Raw genomic sequence first — 24,010 nt, 5'->3', positions numbered from 1 at the left:
ATTGTCATCTCTGGTCAGAGACCTCCTGAAACCAAAACAGGTGTCGGTGCATCACTGCACGCGAGTCCTGGGAAAGATGGTAGCTTCTTACGAAGCAATTCCCTTCGGCAGGTTCCATGCAAGGATCCTGGTGACCACGGATGCAAGCCTCCGAGGTTGGGGGGCAGTCACTCAGGGAAGAAACTTCCAAGGACAGTGGTCGAGTCAGGAGACTTCCCTACACATAAATATTCTGGAACTAAGGGCCATTTACAATGCCCTAAGTCAAGCAGAACCCCTGCTTCAAGACCAACCGGTGCTGATTCAGTCAGACAACATCACGGCGGTCGCCCATGTAAACCGACAGGGCGGCACAAGAAGCAGGATGGCGATGGCAGAAGCCACAAGGATTCTCCGATGGGCGGAGAATCACGTGCTAGCACTGTCAGCGGTGTTCATTCCGGGAGTGGACAACTGGGAAGCAGACTTCCTCAGCAGGCACGACCTCCACCTGGGAGAGTGGGGACTTCATCCAGAAGTCTTCACGCAGATTGTAAACCGTTGGGAACGGCCACAGGTGGACATGATGGCGTCCCGCCTCAACAAAAAGCTAAAAAAATATTGCGCCAGGTCAAGAGACCCTCAGGCGATAGCTGTGGACGCACTAGTTACATCGTGGGTGTACCAGTCGGTTTATGTGTTCCTTCCTCTCATACCCAAGGTACTGAGGATAGTAAGAAAGAGAGGAGTAAGAACTATACTCATCGTTCCGGATTGGCCAAGAAGAACTTGGTACCCAGAACTACAAGAAATGATCTCAGAGGAACCATGGCCTCTGCCTCTCAGACAGGACCTGTTACAGCAGGGGCCCTGTCTGTTCCAAGACTTACCGCGGCTGCGTTTGACGGCATGGCGGTTGAACGCTGGATCCTAACGGAAAAGGGCATTCCAGATGAAGTGATTCCTACGCTGATAAAGGCTAGGAAAGACGTGACAGCACAACATTATCACCGTATATGGCGAAAATATGTTGCTTGGTGTGAGGCCAGGAAGGGCCCAACAGAGGAATTTCAGCTGGGTCGATTTCTGCACTTCCTACAGTCAGGAGTGACTATGGGCCTAAAATTGGGATCCATTAAAGTCCAGATTTCGGCCCTGTCTATTTTCTTTCAAAAAGAACTGGCTTCACTGCCTGAAGTTCGGACGTTTGTTAAGGGAGTGCTGCATATTCAGCCCCCTTTTGTGCCTCCAGTGGCACCTTGGGATCTCAACGTAGTGTTGGATTTCCTAAAATCACATTGGTTTGAGCCACTTAAGACCGTGGAGTTGAAGTATCTCACGTGGAAGGTAGTCATGCTGTTGGCCTTGGCCTCAGCTAGGCGTGTGTCAGAATTGGCGGCTTTGTCCTGTAAAATATTGTAAATATACAACCGCCCCCACACTCAAGTTGTATGGACAGGTGTATATACTCTCCGGCACCAGTGCCTACCGGACTGAAGGAGATTGAATAATAGTGCGGACTGCTGCTCCTAATTATTGGGATAATTGCATTCCCTATATTGAACAAAAAAACACAAACTACCTACAAGGGTGTAACCCCCTGTAGAAAATCAGGGGCGCTGTCCGCACTGATTAAAGGAGACAATTAAAAATATTCACAATAACAAAATAATGTTGAATAAAATATATATTATAATTTATTAACATACAATGCTGCAGCATAAATGACATATATTAAATACATAATATGTATGTTATGAGCCCTGGTACAAGTACTCCACATACACTAATAAAATTATTTATAACTCACTATAATTCAGAGGCTTGGACTTTGATATTAATGGGTTTCACAACGTCCACTGATTTAGTGATGAACTGGCTGAATTTAGCTTTTCAGACACTCATTGTATTCATGTGTCTTCAATTCATTAGTGTCCCGAAAGAACATGTGTGCACACATACATTGATTTAAAGTAGGTAATTACCATGGCCCTCATTCCGAGTTGATCGGTCGCAAGGCGATTTTAGCAGAGTTGCTCACGCTAAGCCTACGCCTACTGGGAGTGTATCTTAGCTTCTTAAAATTGCGACCGATGTATTCGCAATATTGCGATTACAAACTACTTAGCAGTTTCAGAGTAGCTTCAGACTTACTCGGCATCTGCGATCAGTTCAGTGCTTGTCGTTCCTGTTTTGACGTCACAAACACACCCAGCGTTCGCCCAGACACTCCCCCGTTTCCCCGGCCACTCCTGCGTTTTTTCCGGAAACGGTAGCGTTTTTTCCCGCACGCCCATAAAACGGCCTGTTTCCGCCCAGTAACACCCATTTCCTGTCAATCACATTACGTTCGCCTGAGCGATTAAAAAGCTGTGAGTAAAAATACTATCTCCATTGTAAAATTACTTGGCGCTGTCGCAGTGCGATTATTGCGCATGCGTACTAAGCGGAATTTCACTGCGATGCGATGAAAAATACCGAGCGAACGACTCGGAATGAGGGCCCATGTACAGTTAGCCTTTGTGTCACCTCCAAAATCAATTTGTTTGGGACAATCCCGGTTTTAAAACTCCCTCTGCTGGTGCTCATCCGTTTATTGCAGAATATCTGGAGAAAGTATCCACGGGAATTCATCCACAGCACTCAGGCTCCCTCTGCTGGTGACTAACCGTAATTCCAGGTATACTGGCTGCTGATCGTAGCCATAAGCCGGTGATCACGTCAAAATGAATGGGAGGTGATCGTCACTGATGATGGTGGTCACTTCGAAAACGCGTTTCTCCGCCTTCCAAACACACTCAGCGGCTTCCTCAGTTGAATACAATGAGTGTCTGAAAAGCTAAATTCAGCCAGTTCATCACTAAATCAGTGGACATTGTGAAACCCATTAATATCAAAGTCCAAGCCTCTGAATTATAGTGAGTTATAAATAATTTTATTAGTGTATGTGGAGTACTTGTACCAGGGCTCATAACATACATATTATTTATTTAATATATGTAATTTATGCTGCAGCATTGTATGTTAATAAATTATAATATATATTTTATTCAACATTATTGTGAATATTTTTAATTGTCTCCTTTAATCAGTGCGGACAGCGCCCCTGATTTTCTACAGGGGGTTACACCCTTGTAGGTAGTTTGTCCTGTAAAAGCCCATATCTGATTTTCCATATGGACAGGGCAGAATTGAGGACTCGTCCCCAATTTCTCCCAAAGGTGGTATCAGCGTTTCATTTGAACCAACCTATTGTGGTGCCTGCGGCTACTCGGGACTTGGAGGATTACAAGTTGCTGGACGTAGTCCGGGCCCTGAAAATCTATGTTTCCAGGACGGCTAGAGTCAGAAAAACTGACTCGCTGTTTATCCTGCATGCACCCAACAAGCTGGGTGCTCCTGCTTCAAAGCAGACTATTGCTCGCTGGATCTGTAGCACGATTCAACTTGCACATTCTGCGGCTGGACTGCCGCATCCTAAATCGGTAAAAGCCCATTCCACGAGGAAGGTGGGCTCTTCTTGGGCGGCTGCCCGAGGGGTCTCGGCTTTACAACTTTGCCGAGCTGCTACTTGGTCGGGATCAAACACTTTTGCAAAATTCTACAAGTTTGATACCCTGGCTGAGGAGGACCTTGAGTTTGCTCATTCGGTGCTGCAGAGTCATCCGCACTCTCCCGCCCGTTTGGGAGCTTTGGTATAATCCCCATGGTCCTTACGGAGTACCCAGCATCCACTAGGACGTCAGAGAAAATAAGAATTTACTCACCGGTAATTCTATTTCTCGTAGTCCGTAGTGGATGCTGGGAGCCCGTCCCAAGTGCGGACTTTCTGCAATACATGTATATAGTTATTGCTTAACTATAGGGTTATTGTTATGAGCCATATGTTGAATGAGGCTCAGTTGTTGTTCATACTGTTAACTGGGTATAGTTATCACAAGTTGTACGGTGTGATTGGTGTGGCTGGTATGAGTCTTACCCTGGATTCCAAATCCTTTCCTAGTAATGTCAGCTCTTCCGGGCACAGTTTCCCTAACTGAGGTCTGGAGGAGGGGCATAGAGGGAGGAGCCAGTGCACACCAGATATAGTACCTAATCTTTCTTTTAAGAGTGCCCAGTCTCCTGCGGAGCCCGTCTATTCCCCGTGGTCCTTACGGAGTACCCAGCATCCACTACGGACTACGAGAAATAGAATTACCGGTGAGTAAATTCTTATTTTTTTACCTGTAGTTTGGTTATCATTGTAGAAAAATTTAGCTGGTTGAAATCTAGGCACACGCACACTCAGCAGGTCCAAAGCAGATTTTTTGATGCAGAAAATCTGTTTAGGGTTTTGCACTCTAAGCGGTATATTCAATTGACGTTGAAAGCTGCCGTCTGTCGATAAGACGGCAATTTTTGACTTTTTTTTTTTTTAGGTCAGAAGGGGTTCCAACCTATTCAATATTTTCGACAAGTTGAGAAATTCGACTTGTCGAAAAGCACGTGGATCGGCGGTATAGCTGCCGATCCACGTGCTTGTGTCGAAAATGGCCCCCTTTTCGTCCATCTCAGTCCGACATCAAAAGTTGTTGGACTGAGATGCGGACCCAGAGGAAGAGAGGGGGGGAGAGCCGCAGGGAGACGGGGGACTGCCGCGGGCAGCCAGAGGAGATCAGCGCTGCAGCAGGATGTCACACAGCCGCGCCGCTCACGGCAGCGTCCACCCGGCTCCAGCAAGCTTGCTGGAGCCGGGTGGACACTGCCGTAAGGTTGGGCGGCTGTGTGACATCCTTCTGCAGCGCTACTGTAGCGCTGATCTCTTCTGGCTGCCGGGGGCTGTCCCCCTCTGGTCTCCCCGCGGCTCCCCCCCCTCTTCTCTTCTGGGTTCCTCATCTCAAATCGACTTGAAAAAGTTGAATTGAGATGGGATAGAATAGGGGTTGTCTGATCCATTCCTGACAAATGCATGTCGGAATGGATCTGACGCCAATTGAATATACCCCTAAGGCTGATATGGTTAAATTAAAATATAGTATTACTGTTTGCTACCATGGCCCTAACTGTGAAGAGTTTGTACATTCTCCCTGTGCTTGCTCCAGGTACTCCAGTTTCCTCCCACAATCCAAAAATATACTGGTAGGTTAATTAGCTCCAGACAAACTATTAACCCTAATGTGTAAGTGTGTACATGTGTTTAGGGCAGACTACATGGTCCAAGTGGTTCTTACCTGCCGTCAAATCCTCTGTTTTCAAATTGTGGTCACTGTGGTAACAGTTGCTTTTGCAACTGTATAAACTTACAATGATTTTGTCAACAGTTTTATATAGCTGTCGCCCTGCACCTAATCTGGATGTCATCGAAAATGTTGACATTGTGCATGTCCATGTGTTTATAATGTTGACATTGTGCATGTCCATGTGTTTATAATGTTGACATTGTGCATGTCCATGTGTTTATAATGTTGACATTGTGCATGTCCATGTGTTTATAATGTTGACATTGTGCACATGGACATTGTTGGCCTGACAACATAAAGTTTCTGTAATGTCCTAGTGGATACTGGAGAAAGGTACATAGTACTGTGGGGTATAGATCGGGTCCATAGTGTGTGCTGGCTCCTCGCCTCTATGCCCCTCTCTGGACTCAGTTTAGAAAAATGTGCCCTAGGAGCCGGGTGCACTCTAACAAGCTCTCCAGAGAGTTTTCTTCAGAAATTTATTTTAGTTAGTTTTTTTCAGTTACACTGGTTGGCAACCAGTCTGCCTGCTTCATGGGACTTTAGGTGGGGGTGGGGGGACCAAACCATGGTTCGTTTCCCCTCTGACGGGATACGGAGCTCCTGAGGTGCTGATCTCATACCCCCTGGGTGTGAGCCCACGGCGGCAGCATGCCGCCACCCCTGAACAGATGCCAAAGACAATGGTGTGGTGAGTACAGACACCGGTACCCATACTAGCGATTAACAAAGAAAAGGGGCTTACAGGCTCTTTTAATGCATTTTCCATGAAGCCAGTACATAATTTAAGCGGGGCTTCCCGGAGAGCAGGACCAGAGACGCACGGTGCCATTTCCTACTGCTGCTGCTGTGAGAAAGGTTGCTACAGAGACTGCTCCTCAAAAGAACCACTAAACCACCTATAGTACTGGTACAGGGAGTTTTTAGTGAAGGGGGAGCATATAAACAGCAGTTCACTGCTGTGAGGTACATTATATTTATACTCCTATACCCAGCGGAGCGCGGCTCTTTCTGAGGTGGTGTGCTGGTCCCTATTCCTCTCTGTCTCCCCATTCGAGGTCTGGGTCACTGTTACATGGGGACGCTGTGTATTACTATTATTATTTTTCTGGTGTATTTGCACAAATATGTCTGAAAACAAATCTGTGTGTACTTCATGTAAGGTTACTTTCTCTTATGTCATAGAGGATGCTGGGGTCCATATTAGTACCATGGGGTATAGACGGGTCCACCAGGAGCCATTGGTACTTTAAGAGTTTAACAGTGTGGGCTGGCTCCTCCCTCTATGCCCCTCCTACCAGACTCCGTTTAGAAAATGTGGCCGGAGGAGCCGGTCACAGCTAGTGGAGCTCTACAGATCTTTCTTAGTAAAAGTTTTTCTTAGAGTTTTTATTTTATAGGGAGACTGCTGGCAACAGCCTCCCTGTATCGAGGGACTGAGGGGGGAGCAGTATCCGCCCTGCGGGGTCTGAGCCACTGTCTCCGCTGACTGGACACTGAGCTCCAGAGGGGATAGATCGCTCCCCGCCACAGGGGAACGCTCACCTCAGCAGCATGCCGCCACCCCCTTGCAGAGCTGAAGTGTGGCGAGTGAGTCACCGTCCCCCCTAGCAAGCGGGGGGTCGGTGTGAAGATGGCGGCTACAGGGTAGGAGCGCAGTATTCACTGCGCTCCCGGACGGCTCAGCGGTACCTAGGTGCAGTGCTGTGAGGGGTGCCCTGAGCCAGCGCCTGCCCCTACACTGACCATTCCAGCCTGTCGGGGTCTGCTGATCTCAGCCAGCACACACAACCTCAGGCCAGTATAATCTATGAAGAGCGAGAAGACAGCGCCATTAAGGGGGCGGAGCTTCTCAGAGCGGACCCAGCAGCGTTTCAGCGCCATTTTCCTGCCTGCAGTCGGATGCAAGTGGAAGATCAGTCCCTCCAGTGTAACTCCAGCTATCTGTACGGTACCATGGGTTCGTAGAAGGGAGGGGAGGCTGTGTATAGACTGTCACCTATTAAGGGACACAGTCAGCGCTGGTTTAGGGTCTCCCTATACTATATAGGGTCTCCCTATAATAGCGCTGTGTGTGGGTTGGCTCAAATCTCTGTGTCTCTCTGCCATTCTTGGGGGAGGGGGGAAACTCTGTCTGCCCTGTACCCTGTGTGTATGTGGGGTGAGTGGTGTGTATCAGCAAACATGTATAGAGACTCTGTTTCATGTGCTGCAGAGGATTTATCTTCTCAGGAAGATCCCATCCCATGTAATCAGGATTGCACTGTTGTAGCGCAGATCCCAGCTAGAGAACTGGAGTGGTTAGCCTCTCTTATGGGGATTGTTTCTCAGATTTCTGAGAGGGTTGCAAGAACTGAGCATGCAACTCAGGTATTGCATTCCTCTATGGTTGTATGGTCTGATACTGCTTCCTCGGGGTCCCCTGCGGTTCATTCTCACAAACGTGCACTTGCCAAGATAATGCAGGAAGACACGGACACCGATTCTAACACTGCAGACGGTGACGGTGATGTGTCGAAGGGGACGGCATCACTTGCTAAGAAAGTGCAGTTGATTGAGGCCGTACGGGATGTGTTGCTTATTTCTGACACACCTCCTGAGCAAGTAGAGGAGGCCTTTTTCACGGACCGTAAGAAGGCCCCTCTCACCTTCCCAGCATCTAAGGAATTAAATGCTATATTTGAAAAGGCCTGGGAAAATCCGGAGAAAAAAATCCAGATCCCTAAGAGGGTCTTGGTTGCTTTTCCATTCCCAGAGGATGATAGAAAATAATGGGAGTCTCCGCCTATAGTTGACGCTTCTGTATCCAGGCTGTCAAAACAAGTGGTTTTACCGGTCCCGGGATCTACCGCATTGAAGGACCCGGCTGATCGCAAAGTGGATGCTACGCTCAAATCCATATACACTGCTTCAGGGGCTATACTGCGGCCTACTATTCCCTGTACATGAATTTCTAAAGCTATAGCCACGTGGTCAATCGCTCTGCAGGAGTACTTGACTACGATGGATAAAGGTGACGTTGATTTATTTTTACATAACATTCAGGATTCTGCAGGGTTCCTGGTAGATTCCATGAAGGACCTGGGTTCCATGGCTACGGGGATCTCCTCCATGTCCGTCTCGGCTCGCAGGGGTCTCTGGCTGCGCCAATGGTCTGCAGATGCGGAATCCAGAAAAAGCGTGGAGGGCCTACCCTACACAGGTCAGGCTTTGTTTGGGGAGGCGCTGGACGCGTGGATTGCCACGGCTACCGCAGGTAAGTCTCCTTTTCTCCCCTCAGCTGCATCGGCTACGAAGAAGCCTTTTTCACCAGCCACGTCACAGTCCTTTCGGCCTGCGAGGCCTAGAAAGAACAAGCCTTCTCACACCTTCTTCAGAGGTGGTCGTGCTAAAGGGAAAAAGCCTGCTCCCGCAGGTTCCCAAAACCAGAAGCCTGCTTCTGGTACCTCCAAGTCCTCCGCATAACGGTGGACAGCACAGCCTGGAGGAAGGTCAGGTGGGAACAAGACTCCGGCATTTCAGCCACGTCTGGGTGTCGTCTGGCCTGGACCCTTGGATACAGGATATAGTGTCCAGGGGGTACAGCCTAGAGTTTCAAACTCTCCCACCTCCCCGTTTCTTCAAATCAGGCTTGCCGGCAGACAGAGAGCAATTCTTCTGGAAGCTATCCGAAAATTGGTAGTGCCTGAGGTGCCAGGTTCGCCTCAGCAGTGGAACAAAGGTTACTATTCAAACCTTTTCGTGGTACCGAAGCCGGATGGTTCGGTACGGCCAAATCTGGACTTAAAGTCTTTGAACCCTTATCTCAGGGAGTTTAAGTTCAAGATGGAGTCTCTGAGGGCTGTCATCTCAGGACTGACGGAGGGAGAGTTCCTGGTGTCCCTTGACATCAAGGATGCGTACCTTGACATTCCCATTTGGTCGCCGCATCAGTCATATCTCAGGTTTGCACTGTTAGACGATCACTATCAGTTTCAGGCACTGCCGTTCGGTCTCTCCACGGCACCGAGGGTCTTCACCAAGGTGATGGCAGAGATGATGGTTCTCCTCTGCAAGCAGGGGGTGATCCATATCTGGACGATCTCCTGATCAAGGCATCGTCCAGGGAGAAGTTGTTAAGATCCATTGCTCTCACAGCACATCTGCTCAAGGAGCACGGTTGGATCCTGAACCTTCCAAAGTCTCATCTGGAGCCGACAAGGAGGCTGTCTTTCCTGGGGATGATCCTAGACACGGAGGTGCAGACGGTGTTTCTACCGGTGGAGAAAGCATTGGTGATTCAAACAATGGTCGGGATGTCTTGAAGCCTTCCCGGGTATCGGTTCATCAGTGCATCCGCCTTCTGGGGAATATGGTTGCCTCCTACGAGGCTCTGCAGTACGGAAGGTTTCATGCTCGATCCTTTCAGCTGGATCTCTTGGACCAGTGGTCGGGATCTCACCTACATATGCATCAGAGGATACGTCTATCACCAAAAGCCAGGATTTCGCTACTCTGGTGGCTACAACTACCACACCTTCTGGAAGGCCGAAGGTTCGGTGTTCAGGACTGGATCCTTCTAACCACGTATGCAAGTCTAAGGGGTTGGGGAGCAGTCGCTCAGGGGGAAACCTTCCAAGGAAGGTGGTCATATCAAGAGTCCCTTCTCCCAATAAACATCCTGGAGCTAAGGGCCGTGTACAACGGCCTTCTTCAAGCAGCACACCTTCTACAGGATCGAGCTGTTCAGGTGCAGTCGGACAACGTGACCTCAGTAGCCTACATAAACTGACAAGGCGGAACGAAGAGCAGAGCTGCTATGTCAGAGGTGTCAAGAATACTCCTCTGGGCAGAAAGGCATGCAGTGGCGATGTCAGCAATCTTCATTCCGGGAGTAGACAACTGGGAAGCAGACTTCCTCAGCAGACACTATCTCCACCCAGGAGAGTGGGGCCTCCATCCGGAGGTGTTTGAGGAGGTAACCAGTTGGTGGGGGGTTCCTCACATAGACATGATGGCCTCCTGCCTCAACAAGAAGCTGCAGAGGTACTGTTCCAGGTCGAGAGACCCACAGGCAGTGGCGGTGGACACACTGGTAACACCGTGGGTGTTCATGTCGGTTTATGTGTTCCCTCCATTTCCTCTGATTCCAAAAGTTCTTCAACTTGTATAAAGAACAAAGGTTCTGGCAATCCTCATTGCTCCGGACTGGCCAAGGAGGGCTTGGTACGCGAATCTGCTGGATCTTCTGCTGGAAGATCCATGGCCCTTACCTCTTCGGGAGGATATGCTGCTGCAGGGGCCGTTCCCTTATCAAGACTTACCACGGCTATGTTTGACGGCATGGCGGTTGAACGCCAGATCTTAGCTCGGAAGGGTATCCCGAGCAAGGTGATTCCTACCCTGATACAGGCTAGGAAGGGGGTAACGTCTAAACATTTTCGCATTTGGAAAAAATGTGTCTTGGTGTGAATCCAGGAAATTTCCTGCGGTGGAGTTTCAACTTGGACTCCAACCTCCCTGAGGTTCAGACCTTTTTGAAAGGGGTTCTGCACATCCAGCCTCCCTTTGTGGCACCAACGGCACCCTGGGATCTTGATGTGGTATTACAGTTCCTGCAATCGGATTGGTTTGAGCCTCTACCAGAGGCTGAACTCAAGTTTCTCACGTGGAAGGCGGTCACTTTGTTGGCCTTGGCTTCTGCTCGAGCGTCGGAATTGGGGGCTTTGTCCTGTAAAAGTCCCTATCGGATCTTCCATGAAGATAGGGCGGAACTCAGGACTCCTGCCTAAGGTTGTTTCAGCCTTTCATATCAACCAACCTATTGTGGTGCCAGTGGCTACTGACTCCTCAATTGCTTCAAAGGCCTTGGATGTTGTGAGGGCTTTGAAGATTTATGTGAAGAGGACGGCTCGTCATAGAAAATCTTACTCTCTGTTTGTCCTCTATGATCCCAAGAAAATTGGGTGTCCTGCTTCGAAGCAGTCGATTTCACGCTGGATCAGGTTCACCATCCAGCATGCATATTCTATGGCAGGCTTGCCATATCCAATATCTGTAAAGGCCCACTCTACTCGTAAGGCGGGCTCTTCCTGTGCGGCTGCCCGGGGTGTCTCGGCTATACAGCTTTGCCGAGCAGCTACTTGGTCTGGGTCGAACACGTTTGCTAAGTTTTACAAATTCGATACTTTGGCCTCTGATGACCTCAAGTTTGGTCAAGCAGTTTTGCAGGAGCCTCCACGCTCTCCCTCCCGTTCTGGGAGCTTTGGTACATCCCCATGGTACTAATATGGACCCCAGCATCCTCTAGGACGTAAGAGAAAATAGGATTTTAATTACCTACCGGTAAATCCTTTTCTCGTAGTCAGTAGAGGATGCTGGGCGCCCGCCCAGCGCTTAATTTTCCTGCTTTGGTTTTAATAGTTCAGTACTGCCTGGTTCCTAGGTCAGTTCTGCATTATTTACTGTTTCAGTACTGTTTCAGCTGTTGCTGAGTTTCCGGCCTGTTGTGTGAGCTGGTATGAATCTCGCCACTATCTGTGTAATTCCTTCTCTCGAAGTATGTCATCGCCTCAGGCAAAGTTTCTAGACTGAGTCTGGTAGGAGGGGCATAGAGAGAGGAGCCAGCCCACACTGTTAAACTCTTAAAGTGCCAATGGCTCCTGGTGGACCCGTCTATACCCCATGGTACTAATATGGACCCCAGCATCCTCTACGGACTACGAGAAAAGGATTTACCGGTAGGTTATTAAAATCCTATTTTTACACCTTCACAAGATTCTCTAAGGTGTACCCAATGCTCTCTACCTTCACAAGGTAGCAATGCAGAACCTGACTGGGTGGAGTCTTTTTTTAAAGCGTTAATTGGAATACAACTTCTGAGTTAGCCACTGCTAAACAGGAAAGACCGATATTGAGACAGTTTTATAGACACTTTCATGTTTGCTTCAAAGGCTGACCACAGACAGGCTTCTCAGCCCCATCTGGTGGTCTCTCAGAAACGCACTCTCTCTCAGGTGTTACAGTCTGACTCTGAATCTAAGACTCCAGAGTGGGACGAGGGGGAGTTAGACGTGGAGGAGGAAGGTTCCTTGCCACCGGGAGTAGAGGCCCTCATTTATGCTATTAGGGAGGGAGATTCCAGATAAAGAATCAGATCCTGTGGAAGAATTACATTTTAACGTGAAACCAAAATCCCCTGCCACGTTTCCTGTTTCGAAGGAGTTAAATTCCCTTGCTAAGGAAGCATGGGTAAACCCTGACAAGAAGTTTGTTATCCCTAAGTGGGTACTAAATTTCTTTCCTGTCCCTGCGGAGGATAGGAAGGTTTGGGAAAATCTGACGATGGGGGATACTTCTGTGTCCAGCCTGTCCCGTAAACTGGTACTACCTGTACCTGGGGCTATTTCCCTAAAAGAGCCAACTGACCGCAAAATTTAAACTACTCTCAGGTCAATCTATATGGCAGCGGGTGTAGCTCAACGTCCTAACGTAGTCTGTGGGTGGATTTCTAGGGCCATAGTAAAATGGTCTGATACAGGAATTGATACGCTCCCACAAGAGGATATCGTTATGCTTATGCATCTTATCCAGGATGCAACAAATTTTATGAGTGAGGCTGTTAAGGAATTGGGTATCATTTACGGTCGTACCACGGCTATGGCGGTCTCTGCTCGCAAATCTCTGTGGTTGCGTCAATGGTCAGCGGATGCTGATTCCAAGAATGGAGTAGGGAGCCTTCCATTTACAGGAGAGGCCTTGTTCGGGGAGGAACTGAACAAGTGGATATCTCAGGCGACGGCAGATAAGTCCACATATCTGCCGTCCGCGGCACCTCCTGCTAGACGTCCCTATCCGGGACCCTCTCTACAGTCCTTTCGTAGAGCCAGAGGGGCCTCCAATGCTGCTAGAGTAACTCGTGGTAAGTCCAGTAGACCAGCAGCTGTTGGAAACTCGGACCAGGCTTCCGGATCTGCTTCTTCGAAACCCACGCATGACGGTTGGCCGAAGCAGAAGGGCAATTTCCAGGTGGGGTCTCGCCTGCAACACTTCGCCCATATATGGGCGGAGTCCTGCCGGGATCCTTGGGTGAGGGATCTCATATCCCAGGGGTACCGGCTGGAATTTCAGGAGTTACCACCTCACAGATTCTTCAGGTCAGGCTTACCTGTAGCAAAAGTTACATTGCAAGAGGCCATTCAAAACTTCTTTCAATGGGAGTTATTGTTCCAGCGTCTCCTCCGCTATACACAAAGGGATTTTACTCAAGTCTCTTTGTAGAACCAAAACCGGACGATTCGGTTCGACTGATATTGAACTTCAAGTCTTTGAACCCTTATCTGCGAGTGTTCAAATTCAAGATGCGGTGATATCAGGACTGGAAGAGGAGGAGTTTCGATTCTCCCTGGATATCACGGATGCATAGCAGCATATCCCGATGTAGCCTCCTCATCGAGCGTACCTGCGCTTTGCGGTACTGGATCAGCGTTATCAGTTTCAGGCCTTACCCTTTGGCCTTTCCACGGCTCCAAGGGTGTTTACGAAAGTCATGGCAGAGATGATGCTACTATTGCGCATGATGGGAGTCAACATAGTTCCATATCTGGACGATCTCCTGATAAAGGCGGTGTCCAGGGAACAGCTGTTGCACAGCATCGATTTAAAGACTCATCTGCTTACGGATCACGGTTGGATCCTTCATTTACAGAAATCTCACCTTGAGCCGTCTCAGAGAATTCAGTTTCTGGGACTGATACTGGATATGGTGTCGCAGATGGTATACCTTCCGATGGAAAAAGCCTTAACTATTCAGACTATGGTCCGCTCGGTGCTAAAACGACGCAAAGTGTTGATTCATCTATGCATTAGATTGCTGTGCAAGATGGTGGCCTCATACGAGGCAATTCAGTACGGCAGGTTTCATGCAAGGCCGTTCCAGCTGGATCTGTTGGACAAGTGTTCAGGTTCTCATCTACACATTCACCAGTGTATAACACTATCGCCGAGAGCAAGGATTTCCCTGCTATGGTGGCTACAGATCTCCCATCTGGTGGAGGATCGGAGTTTCAATACACAGTCTTGGACTCTTCTGACTATGGATGCCAGCCTTCGGGGGTTGGGGGGCTGTGACCCAAGGGGCCCAGTTCCAGGGGCAGTGTTCGAGCCAGGAAGTTACACTTCCAATCAAAATCCTAGAACTCATGACAATTTACAATGCTCTTCTCCAGGTCTCCCCTCTCTTGCAGAATCAGGCCATCCAGGTATAGTTGGACAACGCCACGGCGGTGGCGTACATAAACCGACAAGTAGGAACAAGAAGCAGGGCCACAATGACAGAGTTGTCAAGGATATTTCTCTGGGCAGAAGCCAACGCAAAAGCCATCTCGGCCATATTCATTCCAGGGGTGGACTATTGGGAAGCGGACTTCCTCAGCAAGCACGACCTCCATCCGGGAGAATGGGGCCTTCGCCCTCAGGTGTTTCGACAACTGGTTCACCGGTGGGGTTGTCCACCGATAGACCTGATGGCGTCTCGTCTCAACAGTAAACAAAATCATTACTGTTCCAGAATGAGGGACCCACTGGCGACGGCGGTGGACGCCCTGACAGCTCATTGGTCTTACCAGTTCTTGTATCTGTTCCCTCCAATTTCTCTTATTCCAAGAGTTCTAAAAAGACTTTTAAAGGAAAGAGTTCAGGCAATTCTAATTGCCCCAAATTGGCCTCAAAGGGCCTGGTATGTGGAGCTCCTGGCAATGTCTCTGGAGGATACATGGGCGCTACCGTTGATCGAGGATCTGCTTCGGCTGCTTCAGTTCGTCTATCCAAACTTACAACGGCTACGTTTGATGGTGTGGAGGTTGAGAGGGAGATTTTGATTAGAAAGGGTCTCCCTCCCACGGTTGTATCCACCATGATTCAGGCTCGTAAGGGGGTCACGTCTACACATTACTACCGTATCTGGAAGAAATATGTTTTGTGGTGTGAAGGTAGAAGTTATCCTCCTATGGATTTTCGCCTTGGCTGGTTTCTGCTCTTCTTGCAAGCAGGAGTGAATTTGGGCCTACGTTTGGGCTCCATCAAGGTTCAGATTTCGGCTCTCTCAATTTTCTTCCAGAAGCAATTGACAGGCCTGCCGGAAGTACAGACCTTCTTGAAGGGAGTTCTCTACATACAGCCGCCATTTGTCCCTCCCACAGCTCCATGGGAACTCAACGTGGTTTTGGCTTTTCTCCAGTCGGACTGGTTTGAACCCTTGAATAAGGTGGACTTGAAATATCTGACGTGGAAGACTGTCATGTTGCTGGCATTAGCATCTGCCAGACGTGTATGAGAATTGGGGGCCTTATCATGTAAGAGCCCATATTTGATTTTTGATGAGGACAGGGCAGTGCTTAGATCTCGCCCGCAGTTTCTGCCAAAGGTAGTGTCGGCTTTCCATGTGAATCAACCAATAGTGGTTCCAGTTTTGACAGACCCTTCTGTTGCTCCAGAGTTCCTGGATGTGGTGAGGGCTTTGAGAATTTACGTCAAGAATACTGCTCGTCATAGGAAATCTGACTGACTCACTTTTTGTCCTTTATGATGAAACCAAGATTGGTCAGCCTGCTTCTAAGCAGTCCCTTGCTCGTTGGTTCAGGTTGACTATCCAGCAAGCCTATACTTCGGCAGCACTGCCACTGCCGACTTCTATTCAAACCCACTCCACAAGTTCGGTCGGCTCTTCCTGGGCGACTGCTCGGGGTGTCTCGGCCTTACAGTTGTGTCGAGCGGCTACTTTGGTCTGGTTCAAACACATTTGTGAAATTTTCTCGGTTCAATACCTTGGCCAGGGATGACCTAATGTTTGGCCAGGCAGTTTTGCAGGGGTCTCAGCACTCTCCCACGTGTTCTGGGAGCTTTGGGACTTCCCCACAGTATTAAGTATCTTTGCCCAGTATCCGCTAGGACGTTAGAGAAAATAGGAATTTGGTACCTACCGGTAATTCCTTTTCTCGTAGTTTGTAGTGGATACTGGGGGCTTGCCTCAGTGCTTCGTTCCTGCTTACTGGTTATAAGTGTTTGGATTGGAACTGCTGTTGCTGTCGCTGTACCACGTTTGGTTAGCGTTGCTATCATTGTTGTAATAGCGTTGCTTTCCTCTGTTGTGGTTAGCTCTGCGGTTTCTCTTATTGTGTGTTGGTTCGTTACCTCACCGCTTATTGTATATATCCTTCTCTCAAAGTATATCCGTCTCCTAGGACACAGCTTTTCCTAGACCAAGTCTGGGGAGGGGCATAGAGGAGAGTAGCCAGCACACACTATTCATTTCTTAAAGTGTCATGACTCCAATGGACCCGATCTATACCCCACGGTACGAAGTACCTTTCCCCAGTATCCACTACGGACTATGAGAAAACGAATTACCGGTAGGTACCAAATTCCTATTTTTTCTACAGTTAGAGCCTCAACCCTAACCTAACCCTAAACATAGCCCAACCCTAGACCTAAACCTGTAATGTTGACATTGTGATAGTTGACATCCACATTGTAAAAATTGTGAGTATCGTCATGCACCCTGTCGACATAATGACTACATATTCCTAGTCTGTATATAAAACCAAGAGAATTGAATGCGCTAAGTACAACATGGAGAAAATGTCATTATTTGCCATCCACTACTATGATAAAGATTTTTCTCAAGATTCAGGCAAAAACTTTTTATTTCCTTGTTTATTTTTTATTTTGGCTAAATGAATCCAAATCCTGATTTTAGTACTGTCGATACAGGGATATTGTTTTCAGGAGCTAAAAGTACAGAATATGTTTATGCTCCTTATATTTCAGTTGCAAATTATGTTTTTTTCCAATTACTTTGTAAAAGACTGCCATTCTGTAGAATCCTAGAGTATAGATATAATGCAGCCATACTAGTTAATGACAGAGTACTGGGTGATCTGACATCAGCATGTGTCACTGCATATAACATGCGGTCTATATTTGTTGTTCTTATAGGGAAGAGAAAGAAAAAGCGTCTGGGTGCAGGAAACGAGGTCCAAAACCTAAACGCCTTCTATTACAGGTACATCATGGCGCTTTTTATCGCAGAATGTGGGTTGTCCCCTTTAAGCATAGGGTAAGTTTTTAGGTAATAGCAATCCAACATTTTATTTTATATATTCCTTTTGTCTGCAGAGGCTATATGGTATGGACCTGCGCAGCGCACACAAGTCTAAAGAGAGAAAACTGTGCTTTTCGCTATCTCGGAGATTCACAGCAGCAACCTCTTCCGTGCCAGAGAAAGCAAAGTCACTGCAGTTCCCACTCAGCAAGCAGCGCAAAGGGCGAAAGTTTCTGTGCCTCTCCCGCAAGAAGTTTCTGCGGGTGCCAACCTACGAGCCACTGAGCCTGAGGTCAGAGTTCTTTGCCAAGGAGGATGGAAAGGAGGAAGCACAACCCATCCCTGAATGGCAAGAGGAAAAACCTGCTGAAGAAGAGAAGTATGAAAGCAAAGACACTGATGCAGTTGACATTGAAGGTGGGATATTTCAGCTATCTCTTGTAGTGCTATATTCTAACTATAATATGGATGGAAGTGCATCACTTTTAAGCTGTTTAATTCATACTTCACTAAACCTCTTAATTTCTCGATACACCCCATTTATTTATGATATTTTAGTATTTATTTTTTTAAACAAGTTTTAACTGTAATAATTTTAACACATTTTATTGAATTGTAACTGGTTAATAACAACTGGGATAGCATGTAACACATCATGTAATATTTTTTAAACATCATATCTCACGTATCTGAAATACAACAGATTGAGGTTTAAAAGTGTAATTCTTCCTACCATAACTGTCCATGACTACCAGTGGGTACAGAAAAAGGACACTGCCCCCTTTACTAATATACTGTAACCACACAAGTGGACAGGTCACTGCCTCAAGATACTGCACATCTCATTTCCTGCTTATGTAAATATTTTGATGATTTAAATGGCTAATAAACTTGTTGCACACAGATGAGCAGACCCTAAGCAATACCAAAATAAACTGTTCACATTTAAGTCTTCAATCTCACCCTAATAAAAATAGGGAATACCTGCTTGAGTGTCTGTAGGATTGCAGAGTCCCCCCTCGTGGTTTTAAAAAGAAAAAAACATGTTTATTTCTCAATATATAACTCAGACCCCCCCCCCCCCCCCCCCAAAAAAAAAACAAAACAAAAAAAAACAAACATGTAATTGCTTTCACATGTCGGAGAAATTAGTGAGATTCTAATAAAGTGTATTTATTCGTCATTATTTAGTTTTTTTTCCCCTGGCTAATGATCATAAAATAAAAAATTCAATGCTCCTTATAAAACTGGAACATATGTTTTTATAGCTTAAGAAATATAATGTTAATCCATGGAACATCATGAAACTATAGAAATAGGTCTAGAAAGAAAAGTGCAAATCACCAACAGATGGGTTATATATTCTAAATGAGGAAGAGATTCTTAAATTGTTCAAAGGAAAACAAAAACAAAGAAGTGATAAGGAAGATCGTATCTGCAACATCTGCTGACTTGCAGTGCAGAATATTCTAAACTTCTCCCCCTTGCTTTTTCTTGGCCTCATTCAGTGGGCCGCCTGTCAGACTCTTGACCTTGTCTTCTCCCACTGCTGTGACATCTCTGATTTCACCAACGTCCTTCAAGCTCTCCACTACCTTGAACTCCTGAACACTGCCCTATAATGGCTGTACTCCTACAATTCTAACCATTCCTTCTTGGTCTCTGTCTCCAAATCTATCTCCGCCACTCCTTTCTACTTGTTGGTCTTCCACAAGACTCTGTACGTGGACACTTCTCTCTATACACCTTTCCCTTAGGTTGTCTCATCAACTCTGTCCACCTCCACGCTCTCTCACACTTCCATGTGTCTCTCTGATATATCTTCTTGACGTCTCTCAGATTTCTTAAGCTTAACATGTCTAAGAATTAATTTATTTTCTTCTCCCCACCTCACTCTTTCTGTTGCTAGTACTATCCTCTCTCCACTCCCTCAAAACCTAGGTGTCATCCTTAAATACTAACTCTCCTTCACTCCCACATTCATGATATATCCTAACACTGCAACTTTCACCTCCGCAGCATCTCTGGGTAAGACCCTTCTAAATTTTAAATCTTGAACTTGAAAGCAACCAAATGTATTTTTCATGCCCTCCAACCTAGACTATTGCAACCTATTACTATGTGATCTTATTTTATGCCGTTTTACCTCTCAAATTAGTGCTGCTACTTGTCTCATATTACTATCTTGCTGCTCTGACTCAACCTTTTCTCTTTTACAACTCCTTCACTGGCTCCCCTTTCCCTACAAAATTCAGTTTATGCTTTACACTTTCAAAGCAATCAGTCACACTTTCCACTTCTACAGCTCCCATTACCACATCCAGACATTTCCTGCTCTGCTCCCCTTCTATGGAACTTGCTTTCCCCACCCTATATGACAGGGCTTCAAACATGCCCTGAAAAAGCATCTATTTATAAAAACCTCTATGACTTCATTCCTCCTTTTCCAGTTCACCTCCCAGTTTATTCCCACGTCTTTAGACTTCAAGTTCTCATGGGCAGGACCCTCCATCCTCTTGGTTCTCATCCCGAACTGTCCTTGTTTCCAGTGTGCCTCCACTTTTATCCTTTTCTGTCTGCCTTAACTGGGAACTGGGTCTTTGCCAGTGTTATTATATGTCACTCAGTTTTATAGAAATCTTATTGCTAGAAACCTCATTGCTTGCGCCCCTCCCTTTCCCTGTACTGTCTGTTTGAATATAATGTGTTTTTTCGTGTGTCTTATTGAATTTTCCTTACATGACATTACAGATGCTTTGTGGCCCCATATTAATATAATAATAATACATTTGATTTAGGACCAGATCTTAATAGTCTAATGCCAGGCATACAGCATGCGATTATTGGCCCTATCTGCTGCTTATCGGCAGATCAAGCTGATAATCGCATAGTGTGTAGGGCGACTGATCAGTGATGATGGAACGGTTGGACATGCTGAAGTCTTCCTACATGGTCAACTGATCTGATCATTGGTTGGCCACATCTGGCAGTGTATGTGCTGCCGTGGTGGACTGACATTTCTTCTGTTCCTTTGCAGGAGAGGAATGAGTAAATGTTTCCTCCCCAGGGGATGAACCCAGGTATCGTGGCCATACACTGTGAACTATATCAGTGTATAGCAACGATATATGATGGATTTCAGGCTGTCAGATAAAATGTCTAACTGACTGTCTGGCAGACATTTTATCTGACTGTGTATACCCAGCATAACCCACTGGTGGGTGCGACTTATACATGTCCAAGGCTGCATACATATATTCTACTATGATTAGCGCTAATTATTAATGTTGTGATTTGTTCAAAATATCCAAATCATGCAAATAAAGTTCACCACGCCCCCAAAGCAAAGTGTTAATCTATTTTTAATAGATTTATATTCATTTAGAAAGTTTAGTTTTATGCGGTTGATAGTATACAAGTATAAAACTTTATTACTTATTTTCTTTGTTTTATATAGTGCCTACATTTTGAGCAGTGTTTTTCACAACAGCCCCTGCTGCATTGCACCTTGCAATCTGTATTCTCTAGCACATGGTTACACACTAGGGTTGATGTTGTTAGAAGGAATGTAATCCACAGTACACTAGGAGAAAACCCACCCAAACATGGCTGAAATAGAATCCATGATTGGGCTGGTCACAAGAAACCGAAATCCATGAGTGTTGTACTGGGGTTTGAAAGGCCCACCAGGGGAATACAATGATAGGGGCCCATACTTATGGGTAGGATCAGACTCCAGAAGGGATGTGGCCATCCTCCACAGAGGCTTGGCTAACCATTAGTGTGTATGGTCTGGGCCCCATTATAAATATACAGTGCATATATAGTAAATACAGCTAGTCCATGCATGATAATATACCAGATTAATAACCGCTATGCACTACAGAAAATTCAACAAAGTCATGTGCAGCATAATGCAGTGGGGCCCACGAGGGATTTCCCCTGTACCCATGTAGGTCAGTCCGTCCCTGGAATCCATGAATACATTTTTAAGCTTTTAATCAAGGGTGGGATAAAAAAAATCTCCCTACCTGCTGCTTGCTCTGTAGGGACTGTTCTATGCAGTCATTTTTCCCAGTGCTGTGTGACACTGCAGAGTTGAATGTAGCTACATAGACCAATACAAAACTTCAATCAGGGAAAGCAAGCAGACATCAAGTGGAGTGTAGCTTTAGCTATTCATTACAAAATGTGTTTATTCTATCCTTTATCATGTCATATTCACCATGACCTCATAACTACGGTTTTATCTTGTTTTGCTACAGATGACACAAAGTCAGCGGCTCCACCTCCATGGCTTCCTGTCCTCCCCAGGCCCAGCGAGATCACCGTTACAGATATCACCTCAAATTCTATCACGGTGACTTTCCGCGAGGCTCTGTCAGCTGAAGGCTTTTTCCGGGACCGCAGTGGCGACTGATAGTTTCATTCTTCCTTTTCTACTGTATCATTCTTGTATTCCTCTCCCATTCTCCCTCTATATTGAAATTTGAAGACTGCAAGTAACTGTAACCAGAAAGTATTCCCTCTCTAACAGGCCTGTGTACACATGCAGAACATTGATCCTGTTTTAGAAAGGGCGTGATCTTTCTTTGAGTATTTTTTGCTGGCTCCACAAAAAATGGCACTGACATTGTCAAAATGAATCTCTATGAAGTTGTCTCAACTAGTTCTCTATGACAATCGTATATCCAAATATTGTGTTGAGAGTACATTATATAGATGCTACTTCATACCTGTTGACACATGGTAAATGTGAAAGATTGTTGCAGAGGCAATAGGTAGGTTGAATTTGTTCCACAGCAAACATGGAGTATACATAAACTCTCTTCCTTTCCAGATAGACAAGACGGTGTCTTTTACAAATGTTGGATTTGATAAAGTTCTAGTTATGATCTTGCCACCCATGTGGTTATTTAGAATAAGTTCTTGTAATTGCTATGACAGTTAACAGAAAATAACACCAAGCTTCACATATTCCCCTATGCTATGTATTTAATACATAAATAGACAGGGGAAGCAAAATGATTGAATGTCATACAATGGCATAGCATATTCTCTTTTAATGATAGGCGTTTTCGCTACAACGACACATCTTGTTGTTATCTGATATGGGACTCCTGTGTTCATACAGCACCCTGTACAGACAGTCATTTAACTGCACTTATACAGCATCTTGTACTAATTCGACTAATGTATTTGCACTTACAGCATACTGTAATACTTGCAGATGCTTAAACAATGTTTGGTCAGTATAGTGTATAAAATCCTGAGTTTTACAGTTTATACACATTGTACAATTTATATTTGTAATGGTATTAGCACGGTCACCTATACTATCTGCTTCTGTTCTTGTGAGCTTTACCTGGATATTAGTGATGGACCACTTGCACAGCATAGTACAGCATACTAATCCATTATACTTCTGAATGTCACTTGCTCTCCTGTAGTAACGTGATATATTATTCATTACAGTCTGCAGTGCAAATACAAAATGTACACGTGTATTTATAACAAGATCCGTGTTTCAGATTTCCATAAATCTACCAGTGCAGTTATAGAAAATTAGCGTTTACCAAAATATGCAAAAGGTGGATACAGGGTAAAGCTTATATGATGGAGGATCTGAGGTTGTTTGAGATAAGCACTTTATACTGCACTTCGTAAAATAACTATTTGTGAAGGTTAAAAACACACTGGTATTTTAGGGTGTTCATTGTAGGCCTCAAAGCAAAATGATGTACCACTCCAGGGTGATAAAATACTAATTTTGATAGAGGGAGGCAGCTAACCACTAACTGCAGAAACTATAGCAGCTGCACCTTGTGCCACTATGGTAGTTCCGTCCTTAGGGTAAATTTACTAAGGTGGGAGTTTTTTTAGAACTGGTGACGTTACCCATAGAAACCAATCAGATTCTATCTGTTATCGCCTAGAAGCAGCTGAATAAATGTTCAGTAGAATCTGATTGGTTGCTATGAGCAACATCACCAGTTCTAAAAAGAAAACCTCCCATCTTTAGTAAATGTACCCCTTATGTATGTATGAATGTTGTACTCATTATTACTAATGTGTGTTAGGGTCTGATTACTAATTAAAGCATTTGCTTTTTTGAACTGTTGATGAACAGCTCAGTTTAATATGTTCCTATGCACTGTTTTGAGGGAAATACATTTATATAGTGGGAAAATTATATTTTCTGGGGATGAACAATGAAGTAAGTTGGGAAACATATTTTGTGCCCAACTTCATTGTTTTAAGCTTGTGGATTTATGGTCCTTTTCTTACTTACCTTAAATAAGATGTGAAAGCATATCCCTTATTGAAACTGATCATAATATAGCACTTAAGTACTCATTAAATGATCACTTCCTCTGAAACTAGTTGTAACTAACTTGGTTAGACATTAAAGATGTTTCATAATAAAGTACAAACCTGCATTAACCCATAGCAACCAGTAATTGCTTAAACTGCAGTAACTTTCAATCACAACTAATTGCTGATTGTTGGCTGTGGGTTACTAAATGCTTGCACTTTGTTAGCAACTAACACCTGGGGCCAAATGTAATAGAGTGAGAGTTGCAGAAAGTGAGAGATTTGGTAAGGTTTTGCAGGTTTTTTTTTTAAAGTGGCAATCATTTACACTTCAAAACCATGTTGATCTTGCTGTGTAAATGATTGCCACTTTGAAAAAAAAACTGCAAAACCTTACCAAATCTCTCACTTTCTGAAA

At 45.6% G+C, this 24,010-nt stretch overlaps 1 protein-coding gene across 1 annotated transcript in view; it reads left to right on the top strand.

The window, feature by feature from the left end:
* Positions 1 to 23,398, top strand: part of CBX7 (chromobox 7) — an 86,696-nt gene extending 63,298 nt beyond the window's left edge. The window contains exons 4-6 of the mRNA XM_063940494.1: positions 17,172 to 17,238; positions 17,352 to 17,694; positions 21,543 to 23,398. Coding sequence (XP_063796564.1) covers positions 17,172 to 17,238; positions 17,352 to 17,694; positions 21,543 to 21,697 — 565 coding nt within the window. The 3' untranslated portion in view covers positions 21,698 to 23,398. The remainder of the gene's footprint in view (positions 1 to 17,171; positions 17,239 to 17,351; positions 17,695 to 21,542) is intronic.
* Positions 23,399 to 24,010: the final 612 nt, after the last annotated feature.

This window comes from Pseudophryne corroboree, chromosome 9 (assembly GCF_028390025.1).
Source record: "Pseudophryne corroboree isolate aPseCor3 chromosome 9, aPseCor3.hap2, whole genome shotgun sequence".
NCBI classification, from domain to species: Eukaryota; Metazoa; Chordata; class Amphibia; order Anura; family Myobatrachidae; genus Pseudophryne; species Pseudophryne corroboree.
The sequence above is the reverse complement of the archived record's forward strand: the minus strand, read 5'-3'. Positions and strand labels throughout refer to the sequence as shown.